Source organism: Argiope bruennichi, chromosome 10 (genome assembly GCF_947563725.1).
Source record: "Argiope bruennichi chromosome 10, qqArgBrue1.1, whole genome shotgun sequence".
Classification (NCBI taxonomy): domain Eukaryota; kingdom Metazoa; phylum Arthropoda; class Arachnida; order Araneae; family Araneidae; genus Argiope; species Argiope bruennichi.
In genome coordinates, this window is record NC_079160.1 from 120117287 (window position 1) to 120142093 (window position 24807).

The 24807-nt window shown below is 28.4% G+C and overlaps 2 protein-coding genes across 2 annotated transcripts; one reads left to right on the plus strand and one right to left on the minus strand.

The window, feature by feature from the left end:
• Positions 1-373: 373 nt before the first annotated feature.
• LOC129988397 (saccharopine dehydrogenase-like oxidoreductase) lies at positions 374-14068 on the minus strand. Its single transcript, XM_056096621.1, has 12 exons — positions 13800-14068; positions 13450-13556; positions 12220-12300; positions 11997-12126; positions 10119-10165; positions 9892-10034; positions 8447-8564; positions 7842-7961; positions 7576-7632; positions 6240-6363; positions 813-894; positions 374-712 (listed from the first exon to the last, which is right to left on the minus strand). The coding sequence occupies exons 1-12, from the start codon at positions 13969-13971 to the stop codon at positions 622-624; spliced, it is 1272 nt and encodes a 423-aa protein (XP_055952596.1). The 5' UTR covers positions 13972-14068; the 3' UTR covers positions 374-621.
• A 227-nt stretch (positions 14069-14295) lies between these two features.
• On the plus strand, positions 14296-23306 carry LOC129989418 (coiled-coil domain-containing protein 97-like). The gene is made up of 5 exons (XM_056097952.1): positions 14296-15072; positions 15692-15816; positions 16799-16925; positions 20475-20564; positions 23160-23306. The coding sequence occupies exons 1-5, from the start codon at positions 14567-14569 to the stop codon at positions 23212-23214; spliced, it is 903 nt and encodes a 300-aa protein (XP_055953927.1). The 5' UTR covers positions 14296-14566; the 3' UTR covers positions 23215-23306.
• The last annotated feature ends 1501 nt before the right edge of the window (positions 23307-24807 follow it).

Here is a 24807-nt window from a genome sequence, read left to right on the forward strand (position 1 = left end):
TGCTGTACAGTGCTGTTAACAACATTCTCCCTCAACTACAAGGATTGTTGGTGAATGACAGCCACCATGTTGAGCATTTGTTATAAAAAACATAGTATTTGCTAAAAATTAATTGTTATCCTAATTATTGCTTTTGTTATCATATAAAGGTCACCTGTTGGCCATTTTTTGCATTTCTCTTTTGGTTTCAATAAAACCCCATGCCATTTCAAGCATGTGAGTCAATATTTATCTCTCTACCAACATTATTCCATAAATTACTCAATTTTTAAATGTTAACAGACTTTTGATACGCCCGTTATTAAGAGCAATTGACTTAAGATATTTAATAATTAAAGATATATAAAAAAAACCAAAGAAAAAAAACCAGGAATTAAAGAAAATATTGGTAACCTTTATTAAATCATAATATAAAGTACAAAGCTTCCATAATCAATATTTTAAACATAAAATATATGGCACATTTATAAATTTAAAATATCGAATATAGGAACAATATAAGTAAATGGTGACCAGCAATATCAGAATATTTTACTGTAAACTAGATAAATATCCTGAATTTAGAAAGTTGTGCATATAAAATAAATTTTCGAATTGTAAGAAATATCAGTGACCTTAGATCTATGGGAATATCAGTTTAATGCCTCGCTCTTCTAATTTCTTCATGAGGCTGGTATCAGTGAAAGCTGCAGCTGGAGTAAAAACACCGCCACTGTGATTAAAAATCAAAATTTTATTATTTTTCTGGGATGTAAGAAAAAAAAATTAATAAAAATCCAAAAAAATAATTATTCTGAAAAAACTCATTTTACCTTAAAGGTAGCTTGTCTTTTTCTTTCAAAATAATAATGGCAGAATTAACAATGCAAATAGCTGTAGTGATATACCCAGGATCTAAAACAAAAATAGATAAATAAATTTATAGCATATTAGATCCATTCTATATGAATCAGAAGTATGCATATGTAATATATTTCACACAAAAAGTGATTTCTAATTTTTTGACTGTATACAGTATACTCCCGAGTAACCGGTTCGCGACTATACGGCATCCGTACTATCCGTTCTAGTTTTATCCTAATAAAATGAGGAATGCAAGGCATTGTTAAGGTATTGGAAGAGGATGTCTGCTATTATTCTCATATGCAAAATACAAGTTGTGTCAGGAAAAGAGTAGCGTTCTGCTAGTTGCTCATATTTTCATCAGTGTGTAACGGACCTCAATTGTTGAAGCTGCACAATACATACAGTATACAAAAACTAAAGTTCGTAGGTTTTGACTCTTATCTTATGGTTCCCTTCCCACATCTGTAATCATTTATCAGTGAAAAATAAAATCAGTTTGAATCAATTTTCTAAAAAATTAGGCCTACGATTTAAGTTAATACTTTGTTTATGTTTTCTGCATTTAAGTTTGGCATTACAAAATTTATATTAAAATGTGAACGGTCTATATCCTGTAATTTATTTTTTCTTTAATAATTTCTTGAAACGTGCTGTGCAGCATATAAACAAATATAAACTGTCAGTACAGAGTTTTAAGTTTTAACTCGACACGTTAACGGCAACTGCTTCTATGATTCGCCGGGTTGCGTCCGCGTACACCATTTCTATGTGGCTTGAGATAAATGGTGGGCTTAGTACTCCATACGAAGCGAAAAAATACGTATTATAACAGTGAGTTTGGGTATAAAACCTTTCTCTTCTGGTACTGGTGGGCAAAGATATGAGTTCATAGAATTCCAGCCATTTGGTTTTTTGTTATCCGATCTGCCCTTCCACCACATTAAGCCGGATATTCGGGTGTGTACTTTATTAAAAAAATTACAACATTAATTTTGTTAAGAATAGTAGGCAAGCAAAAACTTATTATTTATATCAAATGCCCATTTCTAAAAACATTGTTTCAATTTAACCAAAAATTTAGTTACGTATTTGACAGAAAGTATAAAAAATATAATTCAAATTTTTATTCATTTCTAAGGAAAAGGAATAAAAAATTGATGAAGCTATACACAAGCATGAATTTTCTTTAAACAATATCAATGAGCTGATAAAGCACAATTAAGCTGATGTTATAGGTCAACTTTAGAGAGCTAAAGTTTCCCATAACTTAACAGACTAAAAAAAATACAGGACAGATTTTATTCAAATTTTGCATACAGATGTATCCAGGAAAATTTCATAATAATTAACTGACTAGTTAATTTTTTTTTATATTTCGCACTTCAAATCTTTCTACTTCTTTTCCTTAGCCGATGGGGAAGGTTGCTGATTCTTCACCCATGACAATGAGGCAAGGCCTCTGCTGGTGTTGTGAATAATTGATACATGCGCAATATGCTAAAATTATTTCCCCCGTTTATAGAATTTTAGAGACTGTGCAGTTTCTTTCCCCGAACTCAACGAGGCAAGGCTTAAAATATATTCCGCCTATTGTTTCAGAGAAAAATATTTATTCCTTTAGTACTTTACGCATTGAAAACTAAACACTGTGATTTGCGGTGGTTTCAGAGAGTTTAGATATTTGTCAATAATATTCAGTTTATATGGTTATGAGAGTTTTTTTTAAGAAGTTTTTTACTGCGTTGAATATGTCAAAATTTATGTAACTAGGTAACATTTTCGGAAGGTTTTAGTTTTCTATTTTAATCGGAAGAAAAGTCTAGTTGAAAAGCATCGAATACTTGTGAAAGTTTACGGTTACAATGCTCCAACTGATAAATCATGTAAGAGATTGTATCGACGTTTCAGAAATGGCGATTTTAACATTGAAAACAAGCTTCGGACAGGGGAAAAAAAAATGTTTTCAAAGTTCAACATTGAAAACCAGCTTCGGACAGGGGATATATATTATATATATATATATATATTCAAAGAATTGGTGTCATTACTCAATGAAGATCCAAGTGAACTTCAAGAGGAGTTTGCAGAATCATTGGTAGTGACTCGACAAGCAGATTCTATACGACTGAAATCCACGAGAATGATTCAAAAGCAAAGCAATCGGGTGTCTTAAGAACTGAAACCGAGATGTTGAAAGGAGATTTTTTTCAGTAAAAAACTCGCGAGCAGCAGTTTCAAAAGCAAAAGAGAAAAGGTTCTTTACAACGAATTAGGTCAGGGAATAAGAAATAAATATTCTACAGCAGCCTCGTAAAAAAAAAAAAAAAAAAAAAAAAACTACATTATGCCCAGTCAATCGTTGCGATCGACCTCAACATCAACACCAAAACCGAATATTCATGGTTTGAAGATCATGCTGTGTATCTGGTGATACCAAAAGGGTGTTGTGTATCATGAGTTGCAACAACTTGGCTATTTCATTAAGGACGATTGGTATAAACTACAAATGATTCGTTTGGCCAGCGTTCTGGCTTAGGGGTAGCGTGTCTTCCCCGTTATCTGGGTGTCCCGGGTTCTAGCCCGGGCATGGTTTTCTTTACCCTGTGTTCTATCTGTGAGATGTGTGAAAGAGTCCCCCTGTAAAACGGGGTTGTACAAGCGAGAGTGTGAATGTCATCTTCATATGAGTTAAAGTCAGACTTCTGCCTTCAGGTGCTCAGGGGTCTTTACCCCCAGAAACTACTGCACCCCTCTTTCCCCGATCTCTTGTCTTGGTTTGAACTGGTATTCAATCCAAGGGGGATAAGTAACAACATGAAACGTTTGAGTCGCACATTACGAGCAAAACGGCCAGAATATAAGCAATGACATGGTGAAATTATTCTACTGCATGACCATGCTCCGTCTCTAGTCCCAAAAGTTGTAGAAAATGTTTCGAAATGTTCAAGCGGGTTAATTTTACTCCATCCGCCATATTCCCCGGACATTGCGCCTTCGGGTTACTGTTTGTTCCGACGGATGCAGTACGATTTGGAAAGTAGCCGGTTCACTTCTTTTGCAGAAATCAAAAATTGACTCCAACTTGGATCGCCTCAAAAGAAGACTTTTTTTTTTTTTTTTTTTTCTGAGATAGAAAATGCGAAAATTGCCGGAGAGAGGAAAAGAATAGTAACCAGCAATGGCCAATATTTTGATTAATTAGTCCATTTTTTTCAAAATAAATGCATTTTTGACCACAAAATCGGAGCGAATTAATTTGTACTCTCACTAATTGTGATGATTTTGCAGCCGTATTTCTTTCATTTAAAAAGTTATTTCAAAATGATTATTTTATTAAGAGAGGGATTTGAATTATATCGGATAGGTGGTACTGTTATTTTGACTATTGAATTTACTTTCATTCTGACTTTTATAAATAAAAAGGTTACATTTTTTGAAGTTCCATAATGTTAAGTTTTTTAATGCTTTGTAAATTAGTTATTAATGCAGCATTAGCAAGTGAGGTTTTGTTAGTATACTGAATAAGATTTAACCTTCGTGGAGATGATTTTACATTGTTATCTTTCGACACTACTGTTAAAATTTTTCGAAATGTTAATTATAATCTCTTATCATTTGTCCTTATTTCACCGATTTGGATATCGTGGACTTAATTTGAATGATTTTGAATTTTAAGTTGATACTTTCATTTTAATAAAAATTTCAGATTATGTTTATTAAAGAATTTACATATTCGACAGCATTGACTAAGGCAAAGCCGGGTATATCAGCTAATAAAAGTACAGGGTGGTTATAATTAAAGTTACCCTATTCAAACCCCTCTAAAATCCGTTCTACTTATCGGAATTTTGATGAAACTCGGTATATACGTCATATGGACCTTGGGAAAAAGATTTCTACAAAAATAATAAAAAGAGTTCAAATTTTGACCACTAAGAAGAATTATGGCGCCAAAAGAAGTACAAAAAATCTGTTAGAATCATTAAAATGTATTCAATTACATAATGTACTCAGCATGCGTTCCATTAACATGAATTACGTATTGAAAGCGTATTACAGCGTTTCAATGGTAGCGCGAAGAAACTCTTGAGGGATTTCAGCGACATGACGTGCAATGCTGGCTTTCAATTGTGGGAAAGTCCAAATTCCTCCTCCATAAACATGGTCTATTAGTAATCCCCTCAACCCGAAATTACAGGGATTTAAGTCGAGTGAACGAGGAGACCAGCCATCCAGAAAATTCGGGATATTACAAGATTTTCGTCAAAGTTAGCACGAAGCAGCTCCGACTTGGCGCCCAAAGTAGGTAGCTGCTCCATCTTGCATGAAGACAGTAGTCTGCAAACATTGCTATTCACGTAAAGCAGGAATGGCTTGCTATCGAAAGAGTTCACTGTAACGTTCACTCGACAGAGCATGTTTTCGGACGTTGAGGAGTGAGTTTCAAAGAAAAATTGCCCGAGAATAAAATCAACAGTAAATCCACATATGCAGTCACGTAATTAGTTGTTGGTGCAGGTCAATAGGAAATGAAGCATCCTATAAGCGACAATTTTGATTATTCACAATTCTATTTAAAGAAAAGTACGTATCATATGACTATAGAATCAAATGTTAAGACCACACATCATCAACTTCTATTCTCGCCAAACAAATTCATAGCGTGTTTGATGGCAGCATATGCACCAAGTGATATATCATATATCAAATATCTATGATATATCTTATATTATATATATCTTATATATATGATATATATTATACGAATACCATTTTAAAATGGGTAGATATTTTTTTGTATTGTCGACCACAGATAATGGAGGCTCTTTTAATTAGAACAATGTTTCTTCGATAGTTTCATTCGCAATCGGTTTCCGCCCTCTTTCTGAAAACACACTCAAGTCTCCAATCTCTTCAAATTTCATAATCATCTTCATCAAAACATTCTTTGACATGGGCTTTTTTCGCAATCTCTTTAAACGACGATATTCATTCAATGCAGCTAAGCTATTGCTGCTGTTTTGGTAACCCAGTTTTACCAGTAAAGCTCGCTCTTTCTTCTGTAAGGATATGATTAACAATGACAAAAGCACACAGAATGATTTCCGGACTGCAGACTGCAAATCTCTTTATAGATTTCATTAATTTGTATAAGGAATTTTTAAAAAGTGCCCTCTGGTGATCAAAATCTGAACTATTTTTTCCCATGGTCCATATAAAGTGTATAGGAAATTTCATCAAAATCAGATGGATAGAAGGTGTTCTAGAGGGGTCTGAATAGGGTCACTTTAATTATACCTACCCTGTAATATATATAAAAAAGTAATAAAACTATAAACATTGTGATAAACAGAGTAGGAATTAAAATTTCACACTTATGTTCCATAAATTACCTGGTCCCTTCATTACAGCAATCATTGTTTTGTTTGGCTTCTCAGTATGTTTATCAGTTGGACTGGACAATTTTTCTGACCAGCCATTGGCTTTGAAAATAACAGAGAATGAGCCAGTAGATTCCTATAAGGAAAAAATTATTTATATGATAAATACTCGGCTTCAATATAAACATATAAAGTAAATTGCAACCAATGGTGGAATGGGTGCATCAAGGATAGGCTCTGCTCTATATGAAATAATTGAGGATGTTAAAGAAAGTAAGCATGAAGTTAATTTCTTTTTAAAATGTTCTCTTATTTCCTGCTCCAATTCCCACTTTTTTATTTAATTAATTCTACTTGCATTCTAGAAAACTGATGCCTTTTACATTTCCCACACTCAGAGTGAAGGGATAAAAATCCCTAATGCTCACAACATTCTTTTAAAGGTACTCAAGATTTCCTTGCCTAAATCAATACATGGTAAAGGCATCCCAATCAGAATCTCATAGTAAAATCACTGAAGGGATAAATTTCCGTCTCTTTTACTCTTGTGTTGCCATGTAGAATGGTGCATCACTTACTGCATTTTCTCAGTACAAATTATGACCCCAGGGTGAAATAATTTGAAGTTAAAATTCTAAAAGTTCCATCTTTTTGGTCATACACTGTTAATATATATATATATATATATATATATATATTGTGCATTGTAATTCAAAACATAAACATGTAAAATAATAGTTTTTCAAAATTATATTTATTTCAAGACAATTTAAGATTAAGTAATTTCAATATTAACTCATTATATGAATGAATAAAACAGAGAATATTGCAATTTTTCTAATTCAAAAATGCAAAACACATTTTAAAGTTTGTAAATTTATTTGATAGTGGTTTATAATTTTTATTAATTTGAAATACCAAATATATTTATGTCGGCAAGAATAAGACAATGCACCATTTTAAGCAGACATCTTCAATTCCCTTTAATTCATTTCTTATAAAAAATAAAGTAGAGCCAGAAAAGTATTCTGGTATCTTTTTACTTTTAATTATAATTGAATGATATTTAATATATTATTAGGTTTAAAGAAAATTTAATCATTTGTACTCTTTTACATATTACATATAAAAAGCTGACTGGTTGCTTTATAACTAGAAAAATAAGGTGATAAACTGACAGATTCACATACATAGTAAATTTTAACATAAACAGATAAAAAAAAGATGCAAAAATTGCTCGTATAAATTATAAAAAAATGACACTAAATAGTTTTTAAAAAAGCTGTTGATATGGTAATCTTTTATGGCAAACAAGTTGAAAATTGAAATAGAACAAAGTGATTGTCACCTTTTCCCTTTTTGGAGGTGTACGACTGAAGACACCAAGAGAAAAGATTTCTGGAAACTAGTAAAATAGAAAAAAGAAGAAAAAATTATAGCAATTATTTCTTTGTACTTCCTTTCTTTTACAAAAGTTTAAAATGTTTGATTAAATAATATTACTAATAATAATATAATCACTAATGAAATATTCTTGCAATTAAATGCCTATATTATGTACATCAAGCTAAATAATTACATTTGACTACATATATATATTTCTTTAAAATGTACCTTTTCAAGCAGATCTCGACCAAGAGCAAACTTAGTCATCAGCATGAAAATGCCACCCATAACCAAAGTAGCTATGGCTGCAACAAGTGATTTGGCTTTCATATATGTTTGGACTTGAACCTAAAAAAGCAGCATGCATAATACATCATACAAATGAATAATACCATGCATTCTAAACACATGTGATACAAGTTAATATTTTTTTATGACTTAGGAGAGCAAGTGAACTTTTTGAGGCACCTAAATAAAAAATGATTTTTATTTTTATTAACATATAAATTTTTACTGAACATTAAGAAATAGTTTTAATTTTTAATTTTTAAAATTAAATTTTTATTAACTATTTTATTTAATTAATTTTTTATTTTAAAATTGGTACGAAGCAAGTTATAGATGTGGTGATATTTAATCTTAATACTAATCCAGGAAGTTCACACAAGAAAAATTAATATCCATAAAGAAGAATTTATATAGAATCTTAAATCCATTATTTTCTTAATTTCATCTTTTAGGGAGAAAAAAAAATGAAGGAATAGAATGCTAAAACAATAAGAAAAGGAACACAATGAAAATAACTGTGATATTTGTTTGCATGATTCACTCACTGGTCTTTCATTTTTGAACTGGAAATTGTACATCTGACTCCTCAACACTACGGAGCGATCACTTCCGATGAAAGGAATGCACCACCCTTCAACTTCCTTGCTTTTAAAGAGTGTTGGTCTACAAAAATTAATATTTATTTACGATTTAGTAAATTAAAATAAGATTGTTTAGTAAAAATTCCGAAAATCACACAAAATATAACACAAATCTAATTATAAAATGTAATCTATTTTCTTTGCACTAAATTTCAGAAATACTTTCAATAATGAAAAAATAAATAAATAAAAATTAAAAAAAACTATAAATAGAATGGAACTGTCTAAATATTGGTTATTTTTCATAATCTAAAATTTTCACAATCTTCAGGACTGATTAATTAGCTAAATAATTTTTTACATCTTATTCTGAAAGACTATTTAGATAAATTCATTAGAATAAATAAACAAAACAACGACTCAAACTATAAGTTGTATTGCAAACATTGAAATAAACAATGAGAATTCAAGTTAGATTTATTTAATAATAATAAATACTAAACAAATAAACTTTTCAATTAATTTTTTGTATTTACAAACAATTAATTTATGAATGCTAAATTTTATAGCATGATAAGATGGAATATTAATAACCAGATGTTTACAGGTCAATAAACAAATTTATTTTCAGAAGTGTGCATTTCCAGAAAATTTCTTCAAAAAAACCTTTTGAGAAAATATAGATAGTTACAATTTCTTTGCTACTATCATATATTTAATTTATTGCTCATTATTGAAGCAGAATTTATCAACATAATTCATTAAAGTATTAATTTTTAAAAATAAATAATTTTTATTAAACTTATATACAAAATTATAAATTTTATTAAATATGCATACAAACAGTTATAAATATATAATAATTAAAAAAGCATTGTTTTCAGGGAAAAAATTGTATAAACATGATTCAAAAAACTGTCTAACAATGAAAAAATAATATTAAAAAAAATGCATAAAATTTAAAAGTGAACTTTTGAAAATTGTTGAATCATATATGCGGCAATTAAGAATCAGAATCAGATAATATTGAGAATACAGATGTCACATCTAGCAATACAAGATCCAGTACAATATTTCCATAAGATTGTTCAATATTTTGAATGTTGGACAGTATCAGGAAGATATCAAAACACTATTATAAGGTATTTTGTGGTCTTAAGAAATAATGTAAATACTTTATTTTCTTTATATAAAGATTATTTTAACTTTTGTATAAACAATATCAAAGGAAGAGAAAGTAATCAATTCAAATTTAATTTCAGTACATAAATATTTAATTACTATACAAACTGTATAAAAAGTACAGACAGATCAACTCTTCTGACAGATGTGGAAAATAAAGTAAATTGGATATTTAAAAACAATTCATGCTTAAAAAAACATAACATAAGAGAAAACACATGTAATACCTTGCTTTTAATTTGTAGTTTGATGTTGGAAGTGGCTTAGGAAATAATTTTTCCTTTAAAGCTTTTCGAAGAGGTTTCAATTCGTGAGCATGAGCAAGACCATGAATAGCTGACTGCCAAGTAGCAAAATTTACAGTAGTGTCCTAAGGAATGGAAAACAAATTGTAATCATCATCAAATCATTGCAACAGAAAATTAAAACAATATTTCATTGAAAATATATTTACAGGAGGTTGATTAACGATTAAAAAAGTCTCAACACTGTTCAGATCACCTGGAAGAAGGAAAGATAAAAGATAATTAGTTAAATGAAAAAAATATAAATCAGTTTTAAATTTCAGAAAAAATAATTGAAAATCAAAATACTTTATCACAGAGATAACACATAAAAGCACAAAAGGAAGCACTATTTACATACATGTGTTTGGTACAGCAACAGTGATATATGATAATTTCCTATAAATTTCAGAATATAATAACATAAGATTGAAAAATATGGACTAGAAATAAATCTAGAAATAAAATGTTGATTCAGTAATAAAAAGAAATATTTATTTTATTTTGCACAAAAATAGATGAAAGTGAGAAAAGACAAGAGGAATATGTATCATAAACTGGTAGAAAAAAAAATAACTTTGCATTCATGCATAACATTTTTAGTAGAAATTTTTTTATAATTATTTTATTTTTTGAAATTTTACATAAGGAATAAACTGATTTCTTTGGTAAAATTTCTAAATTTCCCTTTAGCCAATAATGAATTTTTCTGGTTTTGTTTCAGATAGGAATGAGCATAAGATTATAGGTTCATACTGGATGTAGGGGAAAAAAATACAGAAATAAAGTGAAAACTTGTTTAATGAGCTTGATTTGTACCTAAATCTAACTAGTAATGCAAAGTAATTTTTTATAGGAATACAAGTGCAATAAAAATATAATAAAATGCACTTTATTAAAAAAAATCAAATCTATAATTATGTAATTTATTATTTATAATACATGCTTTTTCTAGAAGGAAGTTGCCTAAAGACATATGCCCTTGGCTATGTTTCAAAATTTTGTGAAAATGAGACATAGTGTTATCATTAAATGAATTAGTAGAGCACATTGCTACTGTCTAATTAGGATAATCTCAATGCAATGCATTAAAATCCCAAGCTTTCAGCATTTCCTCTATTTCACATGAAGTTTATTACTCTGCTAAGGCTGTTATCCTTTTTGACAGAGTCTTATACACAATCTTTTATCACGATACAGAATGTAGTTACACAAGCACTTTGATAATTCTGATAATATTCTTCTAACAGCTCATTGATGACATTACCATCCACCTTCAGTCCCCTGTTATTAGCCAAACACACAATTTTCTCACTTTTCTTCTTCACAATTTTTTCAAGCTGCAGAGGCACTTTTCAAAATTCCTTAAAATCTCATACGGCAATGTTATCTGGACAAAGTATCTTCTATGAAGAAATAAGGATTTCTTTTCAAACAAATGTTTGCACAGACTGATACTCTGATACAAGTGACTTCCGATGTCACCTTATCATTCATTCTGTGAAACACTGTTTACTAAAATAATAATTTTTTTTACATTTTATTTTGCTTATAACGCAAATCACTCATTATGGAAGATGTTCATTAAGCAAAATATGACAGCATTCAAACATTTTTGGTATAAAAAAAAAAAAAAAAATCTGTTTTCTTCCCCCCATCCTATAAAATGTCAGAAATTGGAATAGGTAAAGTTGTTAGTTCAATGTTATTATGAAAACTTGTTTTTGCTTTACTACTGTTATTGAATATGAATCAAATATTATATGTGATATCTACAAAAAATGAAAAGTATTAGACAGTAAGATTATTTAAAAGATAATATATGAAAAATTTTGATGTTAATATATAATATAAAAATATTAAATTCAATATTTGTTGACAGGTTTAGAATGAAAATTAAAAAAAAAGGCTTTTGAAAATTGATAAATTAAATCCAATGGAGTAAATGAAAATTTAAGAAGAAATACAGAAAAGATATATGATGGATAAAAATTCCTGTTACAACATTAATAGACAAAAACAAAGATCCAAAAGAGTAAAATGCATACCATCAAATGTCTTCCTAACAGTTTCAATGCCAAGGTCACATGGAATGCTGTCAAAACCACAAGAGCCTACAATGTATACACCTTGTGCTTTAGCTTCTTCAAAATACTTCAGTTGCACAGTTTCTAAAAACTTAAACAATAAATAAATAGATGCTTATAATGCATAAGATACATTTTTGTTGTAATAACTTCAAAACACATTAATAAATGAATAAGAGTATACCTGAGGTTCACCACTAACATCAACACAATGTGTTTTGTTCTTTACACAAAGATCAGCTATTTTTTCTCCAGAGAAACGATACTAAAAATAAAATTATAGTATATTAATTTTATTATTCAGTAAAACATATTAAAAATTATATAGAGCAGCTAATATAAGAATATTAATAGACAAACCTCATTAATTATAACTTTATTTTGAAAAAAATATTTCAACAATCACTATTTTAGAAATGAAAAAGAGAAGCATAACATAAAGAAAATCATAAATAGTTTATAGAATGACTAAATGCATTAAAGCAAGGGCAAGTTTGCTTGAATTTAGAAAAATAAAATTTAATTTTGTTAAATAATATAGATTACAAAGGAATTAAGATGCTGAAGTTACAGCTTGTTAAAACTAAAGCAAAGTGAAGAGTTTTATAGTTATTCTCAACTTGCATTTTAAACAAATTAAAAATGATAAAAATCAAAAGTAAATCTGAAGCTTAATCAGTAATAATTTTTTTTTACTTGTATATTTTCTAGTTTATATACTATTAAATTATAAAAGTACATTCTTTTTGCATTTAGCTTCAATAAAATCAAAACTATTATAGTCATAAATATTTAAAGTTACAAGGAAAATGATTTCTATTCCATTAAAAGGGAGAAATTTTATACTCCTCTCTAAAAGAAGAAGAAAGAAGAAGGACCCCCCCCCTAATTTTTAAGTTTATGTATCATTTAATAATAATAAAAAAAAACAACTTGTATTCTACAGTAATGGGCAATATAATAAAAGGAAAACCAGAAGATAAAAGTTGTTGTTGAATTTATCTTACAGCAAAGTAAGAAAACGGTAAGAGGAAAATGAACTAATTAATATTTCCTGGAAAAAGAATATTCTAACAATCAAATTCCCCTGCAACATTAAAACTTCATTAGGTATCAATTTTCAGATAATGATGTTCAACTATTACAATACAGGTGTTTAGAAAAGACCACATAAAAAAATCATAATCAGTACAAGGACATCAAAAATTTCACTTACTAACAAAAAAAAAAAAGTTTTTTTTTGTTTTTTTTTTTTTTTAATAGAAAAATATTTTTTATACTGTAAAACTGTCACAAAAGATTTTGCTGAATAATTATACATTTGAATTGAATAACTAATTTCATGAATTTCAGTTATTTATTGAAAATTTAACCATAAAACAATATTTTACGTAAAATAGAAAAGTTTTTATACCGGGCCAACACAATTTACCAAGACAGATGTACTTTTGCACATTTCTGATATTGAGTTCTCATTGCTCACATCAGCTTCAATAATTTCAATAGCATTTAAATTTTTATCTGAAAAAGAGAAAAAAATTAAAGGTTTAAATACAGTATATAATAAATTAAAATATTCATAAATACCAGGAATGCTTAATATTTATCATAGAATGTAAATGTCCGACCTGCGTAACATGCGAACTCTACTAATTTTAAACAGAATATTTTGAATCAAATTAAAACAAAATAATAAAGCAGAGATATATGTAGTTAAATAAGAAAGAGCAAGAGATAATTGTACATTTATTAACAATGACTTACTTATTTCATCTCCAACTTCTTTCAAAATAGTTTTCAATTTTGCCGGGTTTCGACCAGCGACAGCCCATTTTATATCACCATGATTTACAGCAAGTTCTTCAACAACATATTTACCAGTTACACCACTAGCACCAAACACAACAACATCGTATTTACGTTCATTTTCAGCCATAATGGTAATTATAACTAAGAAAATTCAAAAGAATTCGATCTACAACATACATCCACTCTCGCAGCGTGATTAATCGCGATAAGGAAACAAATGTAGAAAAAAAAACGAAACCTAAGTTGTAAAACAGGTTTTCATTTCAGTTTAAATTTACACTTCGTTTTTTTAAAGAATAATCAATTGAATTAAAATTCTGTTTCCATTCAGGTTTTTTTATTGACATGAAAAGTTCTTTTAAAATCAATATTGAACGTTGCAGACTGTAAAAAGTAGAAATTTATTACTTAAAATACAACTGTAGTGAGATCGGATTGTCGGAAGCATATTAACTGTAACTTTCATGTTCAATGTTTATCAATGTTTGTTTTGATTTTCAAATGTACGTTTAATGATATATAAATTAAAAACTTTTATCGCTATATCCCACACTGTTTACTTTCAGGTGCTATAAAATTACAGAGAAAAATGGTCAAATAGCCAGCATATGTCACGAAACTTACATACCAATTAATTTGAGGTTTAAAAAAACTGTACCAAGTAAGCTTATATTTTAGTTAACAATTAAGCTGAATCAAAGATTTCTTTTTTATTATTAATTATGCTAATCGAAGGCACTTCTAAAATGGAAACAGAACCAGTCCGAGATGCGAATAACGATATGGATCAAATGAAGGAAAGTATACTCGATTGTGTAGCAGAAAGCAGGGGCTTCTTTAAAAGTCAGCAAGTTGGAGAAAGAGATTTAACTGTATCCGAGAAAAGAGAGATAGCTAGCAATTTGCTTAGTAAGAATGTACCTCTTTTTCTTCAAAGATATTGGAAATATATAAAAGTAGAAGATATAGCTTATTTTAGTGCACATGAAAGTTATGAAATAAAATTTTATCTAACTGAAATTCAAAAATATCAAGATGCCCGTACTAGTACTACACAAATTAAAAATCGAAGATATGGAGCTTTGAAGAAGATGGTGAAAGAAGGATCTTATTTCAGTGATGCAGAAATGAAAAGACGAAATCCATTTTTGTATGATAAATTTATTTTCCAGCATCTTACTGAAAAGGAGAGAATAGCTGCTTATAGACAGGAAAATAATGATGAAAAGTAAGACTTTGTATTCCTCCATACTATTTATGGGCCTCATTGCTCATATTGTATTTAAATTTTATTAAAACATCAATTTTAACATTTTGTTTTGTTTATCATTTAAGAATGCATTTCAATACCATTTATTAAATATACTTGCATCCATGACAATCTTAGTTGTTCATAATTATGATAATTTCATTTCTTATTCAATATATTTTATTCCAAACTTCCAGTTAAAAAAAGATAATATGTACTTTTTCTTTCACTAAGTAGAGTAAAAAAGCATGCTAATTTTCCAAATTTAATTACTTTACTTCATTACTTTTTTAAATTGAACAATAAACTTATTTCACAAATTTTTCAAAAGAGAAATACAGTTTAGTAAATTTCTGATTTATTATTCATTGACATTTTATCATATATTTTTTATAGTGTCACTCTTTTGAATGTCTTGAAAATTACAATTTGTACAACTTATTTCTTTTTTTTTATAAAGTACAATTTGAAAACCCAAATTCCATTGCAGTATTATCTAAAAAGTGAAACACATCTTAATTTTGCAAGCTTTGCATTTCATCTTATGTCATTCATTTTCTGAAATTGTACTCATAAAATATTTATTTTCTTTTCAAAGATTTTCATCATTTTTATTGGGTCAGATGGAAAGAAATGTTGAGAACCGTCTCTTTGAACAACAGAAAGGTGAAGACGAAGCTGTCATTGAGGAAAATGATGATGATGATGAATCAGAAGAATCTGGTTAGTATAAAAAAGAAATTTTTTATATTTAATGTATAACCTTAAAAGAAATTTGTTATTATTTAATGAGAATAGAGTTATATTTTTCTATATTGTATTTTGCTTCTTCAAACATGTGAAAACTTTAAGCAGAAATTTTCTTTATTTACTATTCAAATAATTTAGAATAGATTAATCTATTATAAATTCATTCTTGCTATAAATACAGGCTTTTAATGTATCTATGTGAATTAATTCTCGTAATCATTTTTTAAATTTGCTAATTTCATTTATGTTATGCATTTTATAGATTCATTACTTATATTTTATGTAATTTGCTATTAAGGTTAAATGGGTAAGCTCAAAAATTGGTTGCACTAGAAGGAAATATTTTTTGAGTTAAAATACACTTATTGAAAAAAACCTTTCGTATATTTATATTCTTAATTTTCATGTTAATTATCTAAGTTAGTAATGATGTGCCACTGGGTAAAACAGAAGGAGTAAAACAAGTAATATTGCATTGTAAATGTTACAGGAGTCCGCCTTTATAGTCAATTGAAGAATGACTGTATAAATATCTGTCATATATTTTTGATTTCTGATATGCTTTTAATGATGTTGCAAGAGCCTAATTATCATGCCAGAATAAACTAATCACACTTAGCTTTTACTTTAAAAATGGTTGCATTATTTAAAAACTGTACTTGATATTGTGTATTTCAATTTCATACACATGTGACTGCAAATATTTGCCAAACCCTTTTACCAATAAAACTGATAATTGTATATTGGAATTGTTAAAAGGAATCTATGGGATGATGATAGTTATTTTGTTACTTCTGGTTCACTCTGTAACTCTCCATTTTATATCAAATTTTTTCTATCACATTCCTATTTTTAAAACAATTGCAATGGGTCACTGCAAATTTACAACTTCAAATAGCTGCCACTATTTTAATCACATAGTCAAATAATTTTTTGTATAAATATTTAATTCTAGAATTAGAAGATGATGGACAACCGCCACAACCCATTACCCCCCTTGAGAAATCAAGGCTTCGAACTGAATTTACAAATATCATGTATGAAAGTTTCCTTGCTGGTAAAGATAAAGAATTTGATTACAGGTTTGTATTGCTTATTTCTTTTTGCTTATTGCACTTATATTTATTCTTGCTGCATGTGAATTAAATAAGAAACTACTTTTATTTTGCATGTTCATTTTCATGTTACTGTGAAATTTTGCAAATAACTACATGAATTTGTTTGAAGATTGCTTTTTAAAATTAGAATCATAAAATTGAAACAAGTAAATTTTTTTCAAAAAAGTCTTACTATTTAGAATTTTTATATAATATTTTATTTTACTACATAGTTTTATTAGCACTTTAGACACTTATTATAAGGAATGAGTTTTGGGATTATTTTCTCATGGAACTCTACCTCTTACCTCAGAGTTGTTTGTATATTATCCCTAAAAGATTGTTGTAGATTTTCAGATGGTGTATGAGGAGTACTTGTGAAAATGAAAGTCTGGTTTGTATGGCTGGAAACTTGCCAGTCAGAAAAGTTAATCAAATGTTGTGTTTGAGCTGATGTATGTAATCTTGCCTTGAAGCAACATAATGTTGATAATATGACTCCCTAGCATCTGTTGTTGATTGCTTGATGAAGTTTTTCTCAGAGTCTAATAGATTAATGAGTTAATTGTTGTATTATGTGGCAAAAATATTTATTGACAAAACATCTTGTTTGTCCAAAAACATGATTGTTTTGGATATTTTACTTTCACTTTGATTGATGATGATGTATAAATTTTGTGTATTAATAATTATTTTACTTAGAAGTCAAGAATATCCATATCTTATATCCTGTGACAAAAAAAAAAAAAAAAAAAAAATCATTAACATTTCTTAGTTTTGCAAGTCCAAAATATAAAACACTTATGTTATGTCCATTGTTTTTATGTTCCCTACTGTAACACTTTAGGGATCTTCTAGCCACAAAATGTTTAGATGTGTTGATTCTGAAGTATAATTTTTAACTAAGCCATTTTTAGAATTTGTGAGAATTTCACAGCCAATTTGAAAATTGTCTGTCTGCTTTTAGCACAAGTTTATCAGCTCTTAATATTGAAATATTAACCTATTACATGTGGGAAATATACTGTTAAGTTTTTTTTTTTTTTTTGTAATTGGTCACAAGAGTTTGAGTAATATATAAGTTTAGTAGATTTGTGCTGGAAAGCTCATATATGCACAAGTTTATGTCAAAACATACCCACAATCAGTGCGTTAATGATGACAGATAATTAACTTTAGTGTAATTTATCATAAAATTCCGCAAACTTTCTATTGACAATCATAACAACACATTTCACAATACAAAGTTATTTCTTATGACTGAATGCATCTCATAATTTGTGATCTTCTCAATTTTCTTAGATATTATTGCTTTATTTAATTAAATCCTAAACTCATCTCATAAATGCAACTAATATCAGATTCTGTAGAAATAATGCAGGAACGTGTGTGCATTCATTTTATTGAAAAAAATTTCATGCCAGAATAGTTTTGACTTGTGGTGGTAACTTCATAAGCCAGATAACAACCTCTAGAAGTGAGTGTACACTTTTATCTAATGGCTTTGTTACTTGGCTATGAACCCTAGTGTTACGAATTTGAACCTCAAACTTGCACATTAGTGACCCTATTTCTGAACAACCACATCCTTCGTTTAGCTGTCGTGGTTCCATCTACCGGCAGTAACTGCTCGCTGTCGCCCGCCATAATGCTTGGCGCGATAACAATGTTCGTCGCTCACCATAACTGGCGCGATAAACTCCACCGACTCACTGGTAGGGGAGTACTGTGATGGTAACTTCATAAGCCAGATAACAACCTCTGGAAACGAGTGTACATTTTTGTCTAGTGGCTTTGTTACTTGGCTATGAACCCTAACATTGTGAGTTCAAACCTAAAACTTGCACAGACTTTTAGGGGAAAAAGAGCACAAGAAATTTATTTATCACTAATATTTTATTAAGACAATTACTATTCACATATCATATTTACAATGTCTTCAGTTGGTGGTGACATTCCTGCAATATAACTTAATATCTACTGCTTCAACATAACTCTATCTACTGCTCTTTCCAAGTATGGGCTATGGGTATTTATACCAGTGAGAGAATCCTTCGGAAATCTTCTTCGCTTTGCTTACATAAATTTTCATATGAGAAACCATGGTGGATGTGCTAATACTGGTAATGCTTGCTGTTTGGTGAGTGATTCCACAGATTAATAATTTTATATTATATTCACAAAGGAGCTTTACTTAAAGAATTACCTTTGTATTTAGATGCTACATTTCCTTTAAATCATTGTTTGTGTTAAGTTAATTTTTTTCAAACTTATTATTTACATCATGTTTCTTCTTGTATTCTGAAGCCATCTTTCATAGAACAAACCATATATAAAGTTGGAGTAAAATATAAGGATAAATATTATTGCATGTGTGATTTTTTCCAAACTTTTGTAAAAGAAGATTCAAAAGTCTAGAATGAGAACTTTTATATTATAAATTAAATAATAATAAAAAAAACTATGTTCTTTTATAAAAAAGTACTTAAAAAGTTACAGTTTTCAATATGGATATTAAAATTCAATTGCAAGAGATAATCCTATTATCTAAATTGCAAGAGATAATCTTATTATCTAAATTGCAATTCTGTAATGCTTGGGAAGTCAAAGTGACAGTCAACTTAGATAAATATGGAATATGCTGTATATCCTGGAATGTTAAAGTTAACCATCTATCTCATTATCATAAAATTTACTTTAAATTTAAAAAAAAAAAGTTGTTAAATTTTATTCTTTGGGGAATTTGAAAATGTTCTTGATGTGTGAAAAGTTTTTGAAATTTTTATGATGAAAAATATGTAAATACTACACCACAAATATTGAAGATTCGTTGTCATTAATTCACTATGATGTCTGATTGATTTATGAAACTGAATCTGTAGGAATGAATTATGATAGTCATTTATGAAATCAGACAAAAAAAAAAATGTTGTATGAGGATTAATTTGAAGTGAGAATGTTCACCTCTCTATTGGATTACATTTAAAACGAAAGCCGTTCTCTTAACAGATGAATCAAGATTTTAGCTGCAAAGAAATAGCTGTTTGGGAATTATGGTATTCGTTTGCAATATACAAGAGGTAGTTCAATTCAGGAAGGATTTGAATTGAAAGGATTGAATCTTTTTAACCAAGCATTGGAAGCTGTGGATTTACCATCTTACATCCTTGTCATACTTAAAGCATCTTTACCAGAATAATGGTTGAAGTCTTATTTTGATTTTATAGACCACACAGTCAATAATAATATACAAATATGCATGATTTTTATTCCACAATGAAAATATTTTTTATGGACCAAACTAGTATTTTTAGTTTATAAAGTTCATAAATGAGTTAATTTTTAAAAATAATCTTTTGATTTGTTTTTATGTTACTTTGCATTATTGTCTTGTACATTTCATTCAGATTCACTCATAATTTTTTAACTTATTGTTTTTCATTCATTTATTTCTATTTTATGAAAACTAATGAATTTTTTAATATTATGTTTTTCATAAATGTCATCAAATAATATTCCTTTTCTCATTTTTAGTTCTGTAGATTACAATGCAGAATATGATCCACCAGAAAAAGACTTGGATGCCGAAGATAAATATTTTGACGAAGAGTCCCCAGAAGAAATGTAATTAACAAATTAATTTTTGTTATTTTAAATCAATATTATCAAAGTTATTTTTAGACTGTTGATCAGATTACAATTGCAATGAGGGTTTTGAACTGTTGAATTTTCAAGCAATTTTTAATATTCTGCAATGCAAATAAATTGTTCTGTATATATTTATGTTTTTGTATGAGCTGCAAGGCTATATTGAATCAGCAGACATGGTTTCTCTAAACTTTCTTGAGTACCATCTAATAAATGCTGTCATTCTTTCCTCCCTCATAAGAATTAAGAATCTTAGGCATGGCTTTGAACATCACAAGTACTCAGATTTTTATTTTTAGAGTCCTCTACATAAGTGTTTTGTGTTTCCTAAGATGGTAAAGAAAATTGAATATATGTTGGGAACATCTTTTTATTGTTTATGCAGAATTACAATTTTGGTAGCAAGATCACATACTAAATTTAATTTTCTAAGTTATTATATTTTTGAATAATTGCATTTATGTATGCTGAAATATATAGACTAATAGACAGTTAATTTCTTGATGGATTTGATATGAATTTTGATACATATTTATGCTTTAGACGCTGAAATTGTGTACCTATGGGTTTTGAAATTATTATGTGTAGCTGCATTTGAAGAAACAGACAAAATTCCTTTGAATGGATTTTGTGAAAAATTTGATGGAAACCTATTAATTTAGTGTAAAGACCATACTCCCAATTTCATCCGTCTATCTCAAAATGTTTCTGAACTTCATGTTGACAGACAGACATAATTCCATTTTTTTTTAAGGAAGATTTGAAATTGAAGATTCATCAAAATTTTGAGTTAAAAATTTTCAATAATTATTATATATTCTCTTTGTATGCTTTGTATGCAAGAAACCTAAAATTGCTAAATAAAGATAAATAAATCAAACCTCATAATTTAAATTGGGATGGCAATTCATTTTGAAACATAAGGGTATTCCAGAACTCCACAAGCAAACTTGGTGGGAGGGGTAGTAGCAAATGCATGATTGGTAATAGATAAGTGACCCTCTACATGATCTCTCACTATTAATATATGTGTATATCTTATTATAAACTTCAATTGTGCGCAGTAAGCTTGAATTCTTTAAAGAACAGCTGACTGATATTCACTTTGTGTATATAGGGCCGCGGTAGTCTGGTGGTAAGGTCACGGCTTTGGAACTGGAGGGCTTTCCACCAAAGAACCATCATGTAAGAGGGTCTGGCATGCATTAAATCCGCGGATACCAAGCAGCCCTTCGCTGGTGTCACGCGGAAGTTTGGAGGGGGGGAGGGGTATCGTCTTCATCATCTGACTGCGGTTTAAAATTACGAGGTCTGTACCAAAATAGCCCTAGTGTTTCATTTAAACAGGATCTTAAAATAATTAAACTAAACTAAACTCACTTTGTGTATGTGATCTAATAAACAGAAATGTACTCACTATTGTACAAATGTATGAGAAAAGATTTTTAATATACTGTCTATGAAATCACCGACTATTCGCTGATTGGAAACATGATCTGTTTGAGTATGATGCCCTCACAATACATATGGGGTCCATTTCTTTATATAGTATCTGTGCATGACTTTTTGGAGAAATCATTGGATGTAGATTGGTAGGACTGCGTGGTTCCATCATATTGCTCCTCCAGATCACTTAATTTATCACACCATGATTTTTTTTTTTTTTTTTTTTTTTTTTTGCCACCTTAAAGGCTATTAGTTATAAAATGCCAGTAAATTCTATAATCGGTAACAACATTCTAGTTGCATAATTATCTATCATTGCTGCTATTATCTATGAAATGTTTATTATTTTTGAAAATGTTCAACAATTCATGCACTTCAAATATCATTTATAAATCTTTCTGTATTATGCCCTTAATACATGTCTATGTCTCTTCATTATTTGACGATGATTTTTCTGCCCATGCTGCTCAGTGTAATTATGATTTTTAATGATGTTCTATACCTTTGCTCAAGTTTTTCGTGAAATTCCTGGATACTGAAAGTCACTGTTGTTATTAATTTTTTTAAATTAATTTCTTTAATAATATCTAAAATATTTAAATGAGAAATACTTAAGAATATATAAATAAATTTAGAGGCATGAACTGAATAAAATTTATATTTTATCTTCAAATAAAATATCATATAACTGCTAAAAGTAAATTATTAATGATATTAATACATATTGCAATTATAGCAAGCACCACAGCAGATATTTTTGATTCTTGACTAAAGTATCAATACGAAATAGAATTTTTAATTTAAGATTTCAAAACTCAAGATAAATTTTAAAAGGATTCAAATCAAAATATCTGTAACTCATGGATCAATGGTCACATTACGTTTCTGTAATGGCCTTGCATAATTTTTGAAACTAAGATTGAAAAAAAAGCCATTTCATGCTCTATTTTTTTTTTTTTTTTTGCATGCAAGCCTGGATACTCTGGTATTTTGAGTATTTGGCTTTACTTTTAACTTTTGATTTTGACATTTCTGAATTTCAATATTATATGAAAAATGTTCACCATAGTTTTTCTAATCAAGAAGTAAATGTTTTTTACTGATTTCCTTTTCTTCTTCTTTTAGATCATCGATGGACTATAATACAGATGATGATTTAGATAGAGAAGATGAATTATAAGCAAATAATATTCTTTTAAAAGTTGGATTTGCAACTATCTTTGTATATAATAATTTCATATAGTGTAAATAAAAAAATTGTTTTGTTTTGTATCTTCTTATTTAGTTTATTTTATTTCATGATATATTTCAGTTTCTATTAAAACACAGTTAAATGCACAAATTCCATTAGATTTGACTTTAAAAAAAATTAGTCTGGGAACAAGAGAAAAAAAGAAAATTACTTTGGCTTTAAAGTGAATTAAGGTTTCAAAATTAAGAAAAAACGTTAGTTCCAAATTTGATTTTTTTTTTTTTTTTTTGAAAATCATCCATTAGAATTTCATTTGAAATTGTAGATTATGCTTTTATAATTTATTTCGAATTATGAATTTAGGCGGATAGAAAAGTACTTACAGGCATTTTACGATGATTATTTCTTTCACAAAATTAGTTAGATATTGATATAAAATTTTTTACTCAGTTATTCTCTTCTATTTAATAATTTTAAAAAATTATTCCCTATTTAATCAAGCTATTATTAAGTTCTATTGCTCATGTTGTCGGTCTTTTTTAATACCTACAACTTAATTTAAATTTTTCCTTTGAGATTAATAGCTTAGCAAGAAACTGGCATTAAAAACTTTCACCTTCTTCCTTTGTCCGGTTACAAACTTATAGGCTTGTTTTAGATAACCTACTCAACAACAACTTAAGCCAAAAAAATTGTTGTTATGTTTGTTTTTTTCCGAAAAAAAAGTACAATTCGACTGGTCTATAATTCAAGTTTTTCTTCAGTCGATAGATTCTCTAGGGCGTCTACGAATAAATTAAAGAGAAAATACTAAAAGACATCTTTTATATCGAAGTTTAATACGATATTTTGCAGTAATAATTTAAAAAGTTTAAATTATGTAATTACAAAGGGAGAATATTGTAATATAGAAAATTACTCAATATTTAGATACATGGTATATTTAACTGGAATCTTTCAATCTGGCGGGTACATTAAAATTTGTCTTTTAAGCACAGATTATGAATTCGATGGTTATATAATTGTGTCATTTAAAAAATACCGAATAGATAAAGATGAAGTAAAACTTAATTTTTCGGAACTGTATGCATTTGTAGAACTTTTGGTAGCATTTGTAAGATTTTTTCAAATTTAGCTATTAAAGAAAAGTATAAATAAAAGTAATTTTATTTTTTTCCTACAGTTCATTGAACTGCAAAGAAAACATAATATAATTTTTATATATTTATACTTTATATAAAAAATTATATAATATAATTTTTATATATTATATAAAATTTTTATATAATATAATTTTTATATATTAATATGTTTCATTTATTGACAAAAAATTTTTTTAATCCCTCTCTGCTATTATATCAAGGTTATAAGATAAGTATTATACGATTTTTGCTCAGTTAAAAATTGAATATAGGTTTAAAGTCGCTTATACTAAGTAGTATATGACAGTTTATCAGGCTACTGTGTTGTTTCTTGAATTACATTGATAACTATAAGAATTGAAAAACTGTACTGTTCGTTCTCGGATTTTATAATCCATCTCACTTTCGCGCATGCGTTAAGATGAGTTCAATTCGTCAA